We start from the raw sequence: 14,926 nt of genomic DNA on the forward strand, positions 1-14,926 counted from the left end.
TGCTTATGGGGCATTCATATACCTTCTTGTGTGAAGTGTTTTTTCAAAACTTTTGCCCATTATTTTGTTAGGTTGCTTATCTTCTTGTTGTTCAGTTGTAAGAATTCTTTATTCTGCATATGAATTCTTTGTCAGACATATTTTTTTAAGATTTTTTTAATGTTTATTTGAGAGAGAGAGAGAGAGCGAGCAGGGGAGGGTCAGAGAGAGAGGGAGACACAGAATCTGAAGCAGGCTCCAGGCTCTGAGCTGGCAGCACAGAACCCGATGCGGGGCTCAAACTCATGAGCTGTGAGATCATGAACTGAGCTGGGGTCAGACACTTAACCAACTGAGCCACCCTGGCGCCCCTGCAGGCATATTATTACAAGTATTTTCTCCTAGTGTCCTGATCTTTTGTTCTCTTAACAGTGTTTTGAAGAGCAGAAGATTTTTATTTTACTGTTTTAATAAAATACAATTTGTAGGTTTTTTTCTTTCTTTCATGATTCGTGATTTTACTGTCCCACCTAAAAGATCTTTGCCACCCTAAGATTGCACCGATTTTCTCCTACACTTCTGGTTTTTTTGTTTTTTTTTTGTTTTTTATAGTTTTAGCTCTATGTTTAGGTCTCTGATCCATTTCAAGTTAATTTGTGTATATAGTTTGGGGTAAGAGTTGAGATTCACTTTTTCTTACATGCACATCCATTCATTCCAGCATCTCTTGTTGAAAAGACAATCTTTTCTGCATTGATCAGCTTAGCACCCTGTAGATCTATTTCCTTACTCTCTCTTATATTCCACTGATCAAGGTGTCCATCACTGCACCAATATCACACTGTTCTGATTATTGTACTTCATAGTCAGTCTTTTTAATTTTTTTATTGTTTATTCATTTTTGAGAGACAGAGACAGAGACAGAGACAGAGTATGAGCCAGGAAGGGGCAGAGAGAGAGGGAGACACAGGCTCTGAGCTGTCAGCACCTCAGGGGGGCTTGAACTCACAGACCGTGAGATCATGACCTGAGCTAAAGTCAGACATTTAACCGACTGAGCCACCAGGTGCCCCCATAATCAGTCTTGATGTCAGAGCATAGTATATGCCATTCAACTTTGTTTTTCCTCTTCAAAATTTTCTTTTTTCTATTTTAGTTCTTTTGCTTTGCCATATAAAATTTAGAATCAGCTTGTCAATTTCTGCAAAAACTCTATGGGATTTTGATTAGGATTGAATTAACTCCAGGGATTAATTTAAGGTTAATTGACATTTTAACAGTATTGAGTCTTATGACCCATGAACGTGTTATACCTTTCCACTAAGTTTTCTTCAATTTGAGTAATATTTTTTAAAAAAATCACTAAGGATGCCAAGACAATTAAATGGGGGAATAATAGTCTTGGTGTTGGGACAAGTGGGTATCCACATGTGAAAGGACAAATCTGAACCCCTACCTCACCCCACATACAAAAATTCATTCAAATTGGATCAAAGACCTTAATATAAGAGATAGAATTATAAAACCCTTAGAATAAATCATAGGAATAAATCTTTATGACCTTGGATTATGCAGTGGATTCTTAGATATGACACCAAAGCGCACACAACCAAAGAAATATAGACAAATTGGACATCATCAAAATTAAAAACGTTTGTGCTTCAAAAATCACCATCAAGGAAGTGAACAGATAACCCCCAGAACAGAATATTTTTGCATATGCTATATCTGATAAAGGACTTATATAGAAAATATAAATAACTCTTACAACCTAATAATAAAAAGACAACCTAATTAAAATGTGATCATAAGACCTGAATAGATATTTTTCCAAAGACGTATTGGCCATATAATGGATATAGTGGCCAAGAGCACATGAAAAGATGGTCAATATCATTAACTGTCAGGAAAATCCAAATAAAACCAGAATAAGACACCATTTCACACCCACTAGGATGGCTATAATAATTTTTTTATTGAATGATAACAAGTGTTGGAAGAGAATGTGGAGAAATTGGAACCCTCAGACACTGTTAGTGGAATTTCAAAATAGTGCAGCCGCTTTGGAAAAGAGTCTGTCAGTTCTTCAAATGGTTAAACATAGAATTAACTCAGTGGGTATATTCCCTCCTGGTATATACCAAAGAGAAATGAAAACATACATCCACAAAAAACTTGCATATGATTGTTTATGGCAACGTTACTCACAATAGCCGAAAGTAGAAACAATACAGATGTCCATCAACTGATGAATGGATAAATAAAATGTGGTATATTCCATAATATAGAATATTATTTGGCAATAAAAAGGAATAAAGTACTGATACGTATTGCTACAATGTGGATGAACTTTAAAAACATTATGCTAGGTGAAAAAGACCAGTCACAAAAGATCACGTGAGGCATGGTTCCATTTATAGGAAATGTCCAGGGACACCTGGGTGGCTCAGTCTGTTAAGCCTCTGACTTCGGCTCAGGGCATGATCTCACCGTTCATGGATTCGAGCCCTGTGTCCAGCTCTAAACTGACAGCTCGGAGCCTGGAGCCTGTTTCAGATTTTGTGTCTCCCTCTCTGCTCCTCCCCCACTTGCGTTCTGTCTCTCTCTCTCTCTTTCTCTCTCTCAAAAATAAATACTTTTAAAAAATTAAAATGTCCAGAAGAGATGAATCTATAGAGACAGACCCTGGGAAGGGTGGAAAGAGAAATAGAGTGACCCTAATGTATATAGAGTTTCTTTGGGGAGAGATGAAAATCTTTTTTTTTTTTTTATTTTTAATGTTTATTTATTTTTGAGAGAGAGAAAACATGAGCGAGGGAGGGGCAGAGAGAGGGGAAGACACAGAATCTGAAGCAGGCTCCAGCCTCTAAGCTGTCAGCACAGATCCCAATGCAGGGCTTGAACTCACAAACTGCAAGATCATGACCTGAGCCAAAGTCAGATGCTCAACCAACTGAGCTACCCAGGCTCCTTGGAGATGAAAATATTTTAAACGTTACTGTGATGGTTGAGGAACTCTGAATATACTAAAATCCACCGAATTCTACACTTTAAACGGATGAGTTATATAGTATGTGAATTATACTTCAATAAAGCTGTTATTTTATTTTATTAAAAAAAATTTTTTTTCAACGTTTATTTATTTTTGGGACAGAGAGAGACAGAGCATGAACGGGCGAGGGGCAGAGAGAGAGGGAGACACAGAATCGGAAACAGGCTCCGAGCCATCAGCCCAGAGCCCGACGCGGGGCTTGAACTCACGGACCGCGAGATCGTGACCTGGCTGAAGCCGGACGCTTAACCGACTGCACCACCCAGGCGCCCCAAAGCTGTTATTTTAAAATGAGAATTATAAAAATAAATCCTGTGCTAACAGCAAAAACAACTCTTGCAAACCCAGTACAGCTTTTAGGTCATGACAGGCAACCTGTCACTGAGAAGGTTCAGAAGAACTGACTGTATTAGGAGCATGTATGTGTCCTTTGTCAAATTAATAGGTAGAGACACTCACTGTGTTCCTAATTATCCTCCCACCAGGAAACTGAGTCAAATCTCAGAACCAATTTGTCTCTGAAACCAAGTGTGTGTTCCCTCTTACAGGAAAACGGACTTGGTTGTACAGGGCATTTATTGTCTCTGTATTTGTGGCCCGGAACGTTTACCACCAGTTTGGGGCCACGCTTAGATGCAATCTGGGATCCTCTGAAGCACGACAGTGTCCACTGTTCTGAGTCCGTGTGTGGACCCAGTCTCCACCTGGCTTGTTTGAGTTGGTTTAAGCTGTAAGCTCATTTAAACCTTTCTGCACAAGCTGTGTATACATCCCAAACACGACCATCTATCACCTTGGGGTGAAATCTGATGGGAACGACATAAAGTTGTTGGTAGCATTGATTGCTTCTGGCTTGGCTAATGGCCCAAGGGACCAAACTAGTTAGGAGATACGCCAGTACTCAACAAACTTCTGTTACTTGCGTACCACTGTCACAAGTTTTGCTACATGTCCTACTATTGTTTACTGAATATTTTTCTTTAAACACATTTTCTGTTTGTTTTTTTAACTTGAGTGGATTTGTGAACTGAAAGCAAAAGCTGGTATCTCTTGCCATAAATTAGAGATCCCTCTTAAAAATAAACGCAGTGAAAACAGAATGATGTTAATTCTAACTAGATACTGTTGGCTGATAAGGTTCTGAGCCTGAGGCCTCATTGTTAATCTGGGAGATTAGTAGGGGTTAAATAGATGCTAAGGACCTGTTTGTACCAAGCCTACTTTCTCCTTGGCTGAATCAGATGATTAAATGAGAATGGCAAAGGGTAGACATCAGAGAGGCCCTTTGTCTTTTTCTTCCATGACAGTTTATTGGAGCCTCATGTGCTGTTCACCTATTAGTCCTTGGTGCTAAACTGTAAAGACAGACAAAGCCCCAGTTCTTTCCAAGTTTATAGTTGTGGATAATAATGTCTAAGAATGAAATAACTCATGAAGTAAGTACCTTGCAGTGCCTGGACCGTGGTAAACACATAGTACTTTAATGGTGCTCCTGTAGTTGTTATTATTATAATCACCATTACTTTATTTTCCCAGGGCAGGGAATGGGCCCTCTAGGGAAAGATGGAGGTTGGGTTAATCTGTGAACGTCCATTTTACAGCCATGATGGCCTGGGCTGGCATATAGAACTTGATTTCCATCAGCGAGCAGAGGCATTGGAGGGGAAAGCCTTTAATGCTTTGTCCAGGAAGGGGGGGGATATTACTGTGTCAGTAAGTTAGGTGAGCAGTAAACACGCTTGAGCAAGTTTAAGATCTCAGGTTAGATATGAAAGTCTGGCATTATCCATTTGGCTATTTGGTAGAGTTCCAGGCACTGTGCTGGGCTTGTCAGGAATACAGAGCTGCTACTCTCAACGGGCTTATGATCTCATGGGAACGAGAAGCCACAGGCAGAAACAAATATGACACGGGTTAGAGTGAGGTGAACTTCTTCCTTTGTTAAGATTCTTATGACTGGGGGGTGCCTGGGTAGCCCAGTCGGTTAAGCACCTGATTGCAGTTAGTAGGTTCGAGCCCCACAACAGCTCTGTGCTGACAGCGCAGAGCCTGGAGCCTGTTTCAAATTCTGTGTCTCCCTCTCTCTCAGCCCCTCTCCTGCTTGCCCTCTGTTTCTCTCTCTCAAAAATAAATAAACATTACAAAATTTTTTTTTAATTTAAAAAAGATTCTAATGATTGCAAATGACAGACACCCAATTTGGATCAGCATAAGTAAGAAAGTAAATTTATTGGTTGTTGGATCTGGTGAGTCCAGGAGTAAATGGCTTCAGGAGTGGCTGGATCCAGGTGTTTCAAATGTCAGAAATCTCTCCATCTTGTGACTCTGCTTTCCTCTGTGTTGGCTTTATTCTCAGGCAGTCTCCCTATTTGTGGCCCCAAATACCTCCAGCTTAGTAGTCCTGGCTAAAAAGGAGTCTGCCTCAGTTGTACCAGCATAAAGTAACAGAATTGAGTCTCAACAATCCAACCTGGGGTTAGGTAAGTACCCCTTCGGACTAGGGGTGGAGTCAACCTGGCAACTCACACCAACTGAGACTGAGGGAGGGGTAGTTTCCCCCCGAGGACACACAGAGCCAGAGGGAAAGAAAGGATGCTGGACAGCAGGCACTGAGCTGCCCACCACACTGCCCCTGGCCCGGAAAGGCAGCAGCTCCGAGAGGAGGCCGAGGGTCACCCCTGTCAGGGAGTCAGGACAGCTGCATGAAGGAGGTGGCCTTTGGCCAGCTGGGGCTCCAGGGAGAGAGCCAGGGTGCTCCAGCAGCAGGTGGAAACGGGTATTTCCTGAGAAGCCATCATGTGCCAGGCTCTGTGACCAGCGTCTTGGTTAATCGAGAAACAGAGTCTCAGAAAGAAAGATTAGATATTCCTCCACAACCCACAGCTCCCCACCCACCCGATGCTCCTAGACCCGCCTCCATCCCACTCCAGTCCATGTCTTTCCAGATGGCAGCTTTGATGGCATCACACTCCATGCTCCCAAGGGCTCCAGTTCTCTTGGCCTGAAAACCAGATCCTAAATGTGGCCCGCAAGCTCCCACTCACCCCTCCAGGCTCCCTCCCCCTCAGAGCCTTTGCTCCTGCTGCCCCCTCCACCTGAATGCCCCCTCCTCTTCACCCACTTAACTCTTAGGTTCCTTAACTCAGCTTCTCCAGGGACTCTCAGAACTGGGGGTGGGGAGTGTGCTTTTGTTAGAATGACAACAGCCGGGCATTCATCCACACTCTGCATATTGTCATGCAGGCTTCACAAAAGACCCAGGAGGGAGAGGCTGGTATCATCCCCGCTTACAGATGAGGAAACTGAGGCACTGAGAAGGTGATTGGCTCAAAGTCACACACCTAGAAAAGTGGCGGAGCTGAGATTCAGAGTAGACATGTCAGCTCCAGAGTCCCCGTTCTTCGCCACCACCCTTCACTGCCTCTGGGACCTCAGAGCACAGGGTCCCAACCCTTCCTACCATGTTTTATAACTACATATTTTTTAATTCTCAAGTTAGTTAACATACAGTGTGCTATAGATAGATCACGGGATAGATTCCCGTGATTCGTCACTTACGTACAACACCCAGTGTTCATCCCGATATGTGCCCTCCTTAAGGCCCATCACCCATTTAACCCACCTCCCGCCCCCATCAACCCTCAGTTCTCTGTATTTAGAGTCTCTTATGCTTTGCCTCCCTCTCTGTTTTTATCTTATTTTTCCTTCCTTTCCCCTATGTTCACCTGTGAAGTTTCTCAAATTCCACATATGAGTGAAGTCATATGATATTCGTCTTTCTTTGACTTATTTCATTTAGCATAATACCCTCCAGTTCCATCCACATTATTGCAAATGGCAAGATTTCATTCTTTTTCATCACCAAGTAGTATTCCATTCTGTATATATATGTGTGTGTGTGTCTACATATACATATATATGTATATGTATATATACATATACCACATCTTTTTAAAAAGAATTTTAACGTTTATTTTTGAGACAGTGGGAATGGGGGAGGGGCAAAGAGAGCAGGAGACAGAGAATCCAAAGCAGGCTCCAGGCTTTGAGCTGTCAGCACAGAGCTGGATGTGGGGCTCAAACCCACAAATTGTGAGATCATGACCTGACCCAAAATCAGACGCTTAACCGACTGAGCCACCCAGGCGCCCCTATATACCACATCTTCTTAATCCATTCATCACTTGATAGACATTTTGGCTCTTTCCATAATGTGGCTATTGTTGATAGCACTGCTATAAACATTGGGGTGAATGTGCCCCTTCAAATCAGCAATTTTGTATCCTTTGGATAAATTCCTAGTAATGCAATTGCTGGTCATAGGGTATATAACTATGCATTTTTGATGGATTATTTGATGAACATCCGTCTCGCCCTCTTGTGGCTTGTAATAAAGGTAGCAGATATGTTGGGCACTTAGTCTGGCCAGGCACTGGATGCATCACCTAGTTTCACTGTCTTAGCAACTCTGTACATTAGGTACAATTATGCCCATTTTATCAAGGGGGGTACCTAAGGAGTCAAGAGTGTAAGTAACTTGTTCACCAGGCTAGAAATTCCCAGATGGCAGAAACCTTGTTTGTTTTGCTCATCAATGAGTCCAGAGAGACTAATTCAGTACCTGGCATACAGTAGGCTTTCAATAAATGCTTTTTAGTTAGTCGCATGGGTGGATGATAGCAGGAAGGGAAGGAGGAAGAGAGGGGAGAGGGAGGGGTGGGAGAAAGGGAAGGCAGCAGAGAGGAGGGTGGGGAGGGAGGGCTGGGGTGTGCAGCCCTGTCCTCTGCCTGTCTCCAATGCCCACACTCCGGCCACGACTGGGACAGCCCAGGACGCAGGACCGGTGTTGCACCTGGCTTTCCGCTGTGTCTCTGCAGGTGCCACAATGCACATAAAGAAGTACCTGCTGAAGTGCCTGCACCGGCTGCAGAAGGGCCCCGGCTACACGTACAAGGAGCTGCTGGTGTGGTACTGTAACAACACTAACACCCACGGCCCCAAGCGCATCATCTGCGAGGGGCCCAAGAAGAAGGCCATGTGGTTCCTGATCACGCTGCTCTTCACCTCCCTCGTCTGCTGGGAGTGGGGCGTCTTCATCAAGACCTACCTGAGCTGGGAGGTCAGCGTCTCCCTCTCCATCGGCTTCAAGACCATGGACTTCCCCGCCGTCACCATCTGCAACGCCAGCCCCTTCCAGTAGGTGGTCCCTAGAGCTCACCGCTGGCTCTCCCTCCCTTCTTCCTCCCCGCCTCTCCCTCCCTCTCCCCCCTCCCTTCCTCTCTCCCCCTCCCTCCCACCCTCTCTCTCTCTCCTTCCTTCCCTGTTTCTTGCCCTTGCCCCCGCTCCCCACCCTCTTTTCTCCTTTCTTTCTTTCCCTCTTTGCTTCATCCCTTTGCAGCAAGTAGATTTCAAAATTCATGAACTTCCTAGGCTTTTTTTTTTTTTTAATGTTTACTTATTTTTGAGAGAGAGAGACAGGGGTAGAGAGAGAAGGAGACACAGAATCCGAAGCAGGCTCCAGGCTCCAAACTGTCAGCACAGAGACCGACTTGGGGCTCAAACCCATGAACCATGAGATCATGACCTGAGCCGAAGTGGGATGCTTAACCGACTGAGCCACCCAGGCGCCTCCATGAACTTCCCAGGCTTAAAGAGAACCTGGCTGGGTCAGTCGGTGGAGCATGCAACTCTTGATCTTGAGGTTGTGAGTTTGAGTCCCACATTGGGTGTAGAGATTACTGAATAATAAAATCTTTAAAGAGAACCTAAGAAGTACTTGGTGGCTGCTGCCTTCAAGGCCCGCCAGTGCCCGGTATTGATTCAGTACACGGTTACTGAGCGCCTGCCGCGTGCCCTGGGCTGTTCCAGGCACTAGGAACACATCGGTGAATAAAACAAAGTCCCTGCCCTCCTCACAGCCTACCAGAGGAAACAGACATTCATCTTTTTCTCCCTAAATACTGAATTAATTATCATTGTGATGATAAAAAATATATATGGCAACAGTACATCAAGTGCTTATGAATCGCCAGGCAGTATGTGGAGTGATGTTTTGGTTAACTTGTGTAATTCTCACCCACACAACCACCCTAAGGGTGGGTACTGCCATACTCGCTTGATTTATAGGTCAGGAAATGGAGATTCAGAGAGGTAACGGAACTTGCCCAGAGACACACAGCAAACAACGGTGGGATTTGGACCCAGGTCTTATCTGACCCCAGAGGTGCCACTGTTTATCCACTTGATGGCAAGGCCTATGGAAGGGACACCCAGAGGGACCTGACCTAGTCAGGGTCAAGGAGGGGCAGGGGCCAGTCAGAGAAGAATGCCCCCCCTCCCCCCCAGGAATGAGTAGAAGGTAGCTGGGGGGAGGAAAAGAGTACTCCAAGTGGAGAGCACAGGTAGAGGGCCTGGGGTGAGACAGAGCCTGGAATTGATGGAAGGGCCGGCACGGCTGAGCCACAGAGAACATTCTTGTCCAAAAGAAGGTACTGAAAGGGAATTCCTACTTCCCTTCTTTCGAGTAGTAGGGCTCCTGCCTGCCGGGTGGATCCCTGGGGCTACTCAGGAGAACCTGAAATTATCCTTGTAACACCACCACCCCATCCAAGCACTCTTCCGGGTGCTTTGTAAGTGTCACTTCATTGAATCCTCCTGACAGCCCTCCAGGGTAAATATTTTAATCCTCCCCCCCCCCCCCATTTTGTAGAAGAGAAGACAGAGTCTCAGAGATGTTACGTTGTCCAAGGTCACACTGATATTAAGTGGCACGTCAGGATTCGAACCCAGACCTCATGCAGTAACCCACCACGCTCGACTGCAGCTGTGGACACGTAGGCTGTAAGAGCAGCCCCCCTCCCCACAGCCCACCACCCTCCCAGCTCCCCCTCTTCCTGTGTACACACAGGTGGCTGGTGTGATGGTCAGGGGACAAGAGGTGTCACGTCTGAAGGCCATGTCAGCTCTGGCTACTATACTCCTTTGTACCGGGACGTGGGCCTGTGGCCAGGGTTTAACACTCACCCCTGCGGGATGTCCTCGAGCCAGAGCTCACACACACTGCCCTGGTGACCACACTGTGGGGCAGGGGCTTGGATAAATCGGGTCCAGAGCGGCCGGTGGGGACACTCCGTGGCATGGACCATTTCCAATATGGGAGCCTCTGGGGGCTGAGAGAAGGTACTGGAGCCCAGCCCCCGAGTCCCATCCACCTTCTCCTTCTGGACATTGACTCGTGTTCCCACAGTCTCCAATGGAGAATTAGGACCTCAGGATCACAGACCTGCCCCTTCCTCTCTGCATTTTTGGTCCCATCCTGGGAGGGAGATATCAGAACCCCTGTGCCCAAACAGCATGCCCACTGCACCAAATCCGGGATCCGGTCCCAGCTCTGCCCCCCCCCCCCCCGCCACCAGTAGGATGGGCTCGGGAAATCACAGCGACTCCCGGGGCTTCCTGATCCTTACATGGGGACTATCACAGAATTGTGGGGAAGATTATACATAAAGTAAGACATCAGAAGCACCCGGCACATGGGAAACAATCGCTAACCATGAGCTGTTATGAGTCTTCCTCATTAGAACGTGAACTTCATAAGGAAAGAGACCCCGGCTGTTGTGTTTGCTATTGTATCCTCTGTGCTTTGCAGTGTCTGGTACACAGTAGGTGCTCATGAACTGCTTGGTGAATGTATAAGTGAGCAGATGGATGGAAGGAGGCGTGGACGCCTGGGTGGGTGGATAGAGAGGCAGGGGCTTGGGCAGAGCTCTGTCCTCACATGTGGTGACAGCCGCGCTGGCGTAAGGGTGGGTCCCAGACCGCCGTGGCTCTCTGCCTCACCGCTGCCCTTGCCCCCCTGACTGGCCCCCTCCCCACCCAGGTATTCCAAAGTCAAGCATCTGCTGAAGGATCTGGACGAACTAATGGAAGCGGTCCTGGAGAGGATCCTGGCACCCGAGCAGAGCTATGGCAACGCTTCTAAGGCTCTGAACTCCACCATCTGGAACTACACACCGCTGGTCCTTATCGACGAACAGAACCCCCATCACCCAGTGGTCCTTGACCTCTTTGGAGACAACCACAATGGCTCGGCACCAGGAAGGACCTGCACTGCGCAGGCGTGCAAAGTGGCCATGAGACTAGTAAGTGGGCCCCAGGCACACATCAAGCAATGGACCCTCCACAGTGAGGCTGATGGGAGTTTCTTTCCTTTAATAGCCCGGGTCTTGCTGGGGGAAAGGCAAGCTGGAAGTCAGTGCCTATTTTGTATATTCGCCAATGCTTTTTTCAAAATAGAAATAAATTGCTGGTATGTTAGTCAAGACACTGTTGGATGCCAGTGACCCAGCTCAAACTAGCTTAAGCAAAACATGGAATTCACTGGCTCATATACTAAGAAGTGCAGGGGGAGACTGGATTCAGGTATGGCTGGATCCAGGCATTTAAATGCTGTCATCAGAACTCTGCCTCTCCCCATTTTTGTGCAGCTTTTCTCCCAGTTGACTTCACTCTCTGGCAGGCTTTCTCCATGCAGAGGGGCTTGGCAAAGCCAGACATACACTAGCTCAGCACTTTCCCCAGAAACAGAACTCCTCTTTCCCAGTAGCCCCAGAAAAGTCCTGGGATCCACTCATCAGGTCACGTGCTCACCCTTAAACCAATCACTGTGGGCTGGAGAATCGGCTGTCATGATTGGTCAATCCTGGGTCATGTGCCCTGGAACTGGGGTGATGGCTGCCTCTATCACCTGGACTGAGTGAGCGGGAAAGGGTGGTTTCCTGAAGGAGAAATAAGGTCTTACTATCAAAAGATAAGGGCATAAATATTGGGCAGGTGAAAACCCCAGAGCTGTGCAGTATAGTCAGCTGCCCAAGTGTACCTGCCCTGCGCTGGGACGCTGGGATGCCCTCAGGTGTGCCCACCTCAAGGGTCCCTGTCTGTGCCTCTAACTCTAGGGAGCTCCCGACCTGTACAAATCCCTGGTCCCCACTCCTGAACAATCTGATCAGGCAGCTCCGGGTCCAGGCCTAGGAATCTGTCTTGTTAACAGGCTCCCTGGTGACGCTGATGGTTGACGCCCCAGGCTGTGGCCAAACACTGCCCAGAAGGAGGCCCCGACCCCCACCGGATCAGGGCTCCGCGCACGTCTCCGCAACGCCCGCTCTGACCCGGTGCCCTGCCATTGTTTGGCGCAGTCACCGGGCTTCCTGTGTGCGTTTCCTCATCTGTGAGGCAGGCTTGCTCCTGCTGGTTGCACCAGCTCTCGGGGCCAGGCTCTGTGTGCGCGTGTAGTGGGGATCCTGTGCGCACGCGCGGTGCTCTGGTCCGCGTGTGCGCTTGTGGGGATCCTGTGCGCGCTCGCGGTGCTGCGGTCTGCGTGTGCACGTATAATGGGGATACATCTGCTACTTCATGATGATGGGTAGGCTTGCTGTACAAATCAAATAGGGTGATAGATCCTGGGACAGAGTGTCTCCCAGAGAGACAAGGAGACCTCCAGGAATGGGCCTGAGGACAGTGGCCCTGGGGAGGGCCATCTCAGAATGTGGAGAAGCTCCTCCCGGCCTCCGGGCTTCCAGAAGGAAGGCCCACAATGAGGGTTGGTGGAGGCAGAGTGGCTGAGGCCAGAGTGCTGGGGCCAAGTCCGTGACCTGGACCTCGTGGTGGGGCCCCTGCACCCTTCCCAGGGCTCGGGCTGAGAAGGCCCAGGTCCTTCCTCACCTGCTATGAGGGGGAGGGAGCCTTGAGTCCTCTGTGGTCCATGTGGCTTCCAGGGATCTGCCCCGGGAAGTCTGGGACGAGGCCAGAAAAGGAGTCAGGGAAGTGGAGGGTCCAGGCGTGTCTATGTTCCTCATGAGCATGAAACCAGGGAGACAGTTTGGATATGTGTGTATGTGTGTGTGTGTGGGTGGGTGGTCGGGACCATGACATCACATGGCTGCGGAGGTCAGGAAGCGGATGTCTGTCTGTGTGTCCGTGTGCACGTGTGTATTCGGTCATGTACGAGGCCACACATAGGGGCGTCGGGCGACTGTGTGGGAATCCCTGTGACTGCTCAACTGTGTGTGCAGGGACAGCCCCTGAACATCGTGAGCACCATGGAAACACATTCCCCACCGGCCCAACGCCCAGGTGCGGCCAGGGGAGGGGCAGCTGGCAAAACCCTTGCTCTTGGGGCAGTGGCTGGGGCCTGCCGCAGTCCCCGCGCCCACAAGAACCCTCTCGGCCTCTGCAGTGCAGCCTCAACGGGACCGTGTGCACTTTCCGGAACTTCACCAGCGCCACCCGGGCCGTGACAGAGTGGTACCTCCTGCAGGCCACCAACATCTTCTCGCAGGTGCCAAACCAGGAGCTGGTGGAGATGGGCTACCCTGCCGAGCGGCTGATCCTGGCGTGCCTGTTTGGGCCGGAGCCGTGCAGCTACAGGTGAGAGGCACCCCAAGCCTGCCCGGGCCTGCTCGCGGTCACGGCCCGGCCCGGCCACCGACCAGCCACCTGCACCAGTTTTCTGTGCCTCAGTGTCTCTGGTCGTATTTTCCAGAGACAGAGCCTGAGATAGGGATGCGTTGAAGGCCCCTGACGTGCTGACGGAATGGTGTTAGGACGTGTCTGTAAGGAAAGCAGGATGAACTGAGTGAGGCTGCTGTCTCAGGTGACGCATAGGCCTGGTCCCCGGGCATCTGGAGCATGGACCACACCACAGAGTGCTCCTCCCTCACCTGAGGGGCCAGACTTTTGTCCCTGGCGCATCCGTCCCTCATGGGCCATGGGCCCCCCCAGGAGGATGCGGGGGTCCCCAAACTTCCCTGGAGAGGGGGCAGCTGTGAACTGGGTGTTGTTAGTGTCCAACATCCAGCGGCCGAGGGTCTGGACCGTCACCGGGCATCTGCTGCCCTCAGTTTTGTCATCCCGGACCGCCCACCTCCCAGGCTGCCCAGGAGGGTAGCAGAGTTGGCTCAGGTCTGTGCTTAGAACGGGGCCCTGGGAGTGTTTGCTGTCCCAGGCTCTTCCCTGACAGCCCCCAAGGTTGAGAGGATGGCAGAGTGAGAATAACGTTCACCCCAAAAGCCTGCGGCTCTTCCAGTGGTCCTCAGATCCCTGCCTCCTCTGCCGCCCCTGCATCCCATGAGTGCTGGGTCTTTTTTTTTTTTTTTTTATGTTTATTTTTGAGAGAGAGACAGAGTGTGAGTGGGGGAGGGACAGAAAGAGAAGGAGACACAGAATCGGAAGCAGGCTCCAGGCTCTGAGCTGTCAGCACAGAGCCCGACACGGGGCTCAGACTCATGAACCGTGAGATCATGACCTGAGACAAAGTCAGATGCCTAACTGACTGAGCCACCCAGGCGCCCCTGCTGGGTCTTGTTTGTCTGGGGCTTCGTGGTCTCATACCTCAGGCCTCTGGAGAAGTCCACGGAGTCCTGCCACTTCTCACGAGTGACAGGCTTCCGGCGTCACCCCTGGGCTCAGGCACAGCCCCCTCAAGCCGTGAGCCTTCAGGAAGCTCTATTGAGAATGTGCTGAACGCTGTGGGACCCTCTGTCCCCTAGACGCACAGGGGCAGGCATTTTGCAGGCAAACATCAAGGAATCTGGGGCCCCCCGAGCTGGCGAGCTGCACACCTGGCCACAGGTGTGAACTGGAAAAGCGTGGCCCACAGGTGGAAAAGTACAGGACGTGTCCTGCCCTCAGTGGCCACTCGGCTGGCAGGTCGCGGGCTAGATTTTGATCCCTCGCTCTCAGCCAGTGGCCTTTGCTCAGGGCACCCCTGGCCAGCCGCTCCTGGCAGCTCCCCCATAAGGCTGCAAGTGCCTGGGTCACCAGTGTCACATCCACGCATTCACCTTCACCCTCTCAGCTGGAGAGGGATGTAAAACCGTGACTTCAAGTACGTGACCC

The 14,926-nt window shown here is 49.4% G+C and overlaps 1 protein-coding gene across 1 annotated transcript in view; it reads left to right on the top strand.

Moving 5' to 3' along the window:
• Window positions 1-14,926, top strand: part of SCNN1B (sodium channel epithelial 1 subunit beta) — a 61,111-nt gene that overhangs the window by 29,797 nt on the left and 16,388 nt on the right. Inside the window, exons 2-4 of the mRNA XM_027043032.2 lie at window positions 7,909-8,227; window positions 10,911-11,172; window positions 13,266-13,456. Of these exons, the coding sequence (XP_026898833.1) occupies window positions 7,917-8,227; window positions 10,911-11,172; window positions 13,266-13,456 (764 nt within the window). The 5' untranslated portion in view covers window positions 7,909-7,916. The remainder of the gene's footprint in view (window positions 1-7,908; window positions 8,228-10,910; window positions 11,173-13,265; window positions 13,457-14,926) is intronic.

Source organism: Acinonyx jubatus, chromosome E3 (assembly GCF_027475565.1).
Source record: "Acinonyx jubatus isolate Ajub_Pintada_27869175 chromosome E3, VMU_Ajub_asm_v1.0, whole genome shotgun sequence".
In the NCBI taxonomy this organism is placed as follows: domain Eukaryota; kingdom Metazoa; phylum Chordata; class Mammalia; order Carnivora; family Felidae; genus Acinonyx; species Acinonyx jubatus.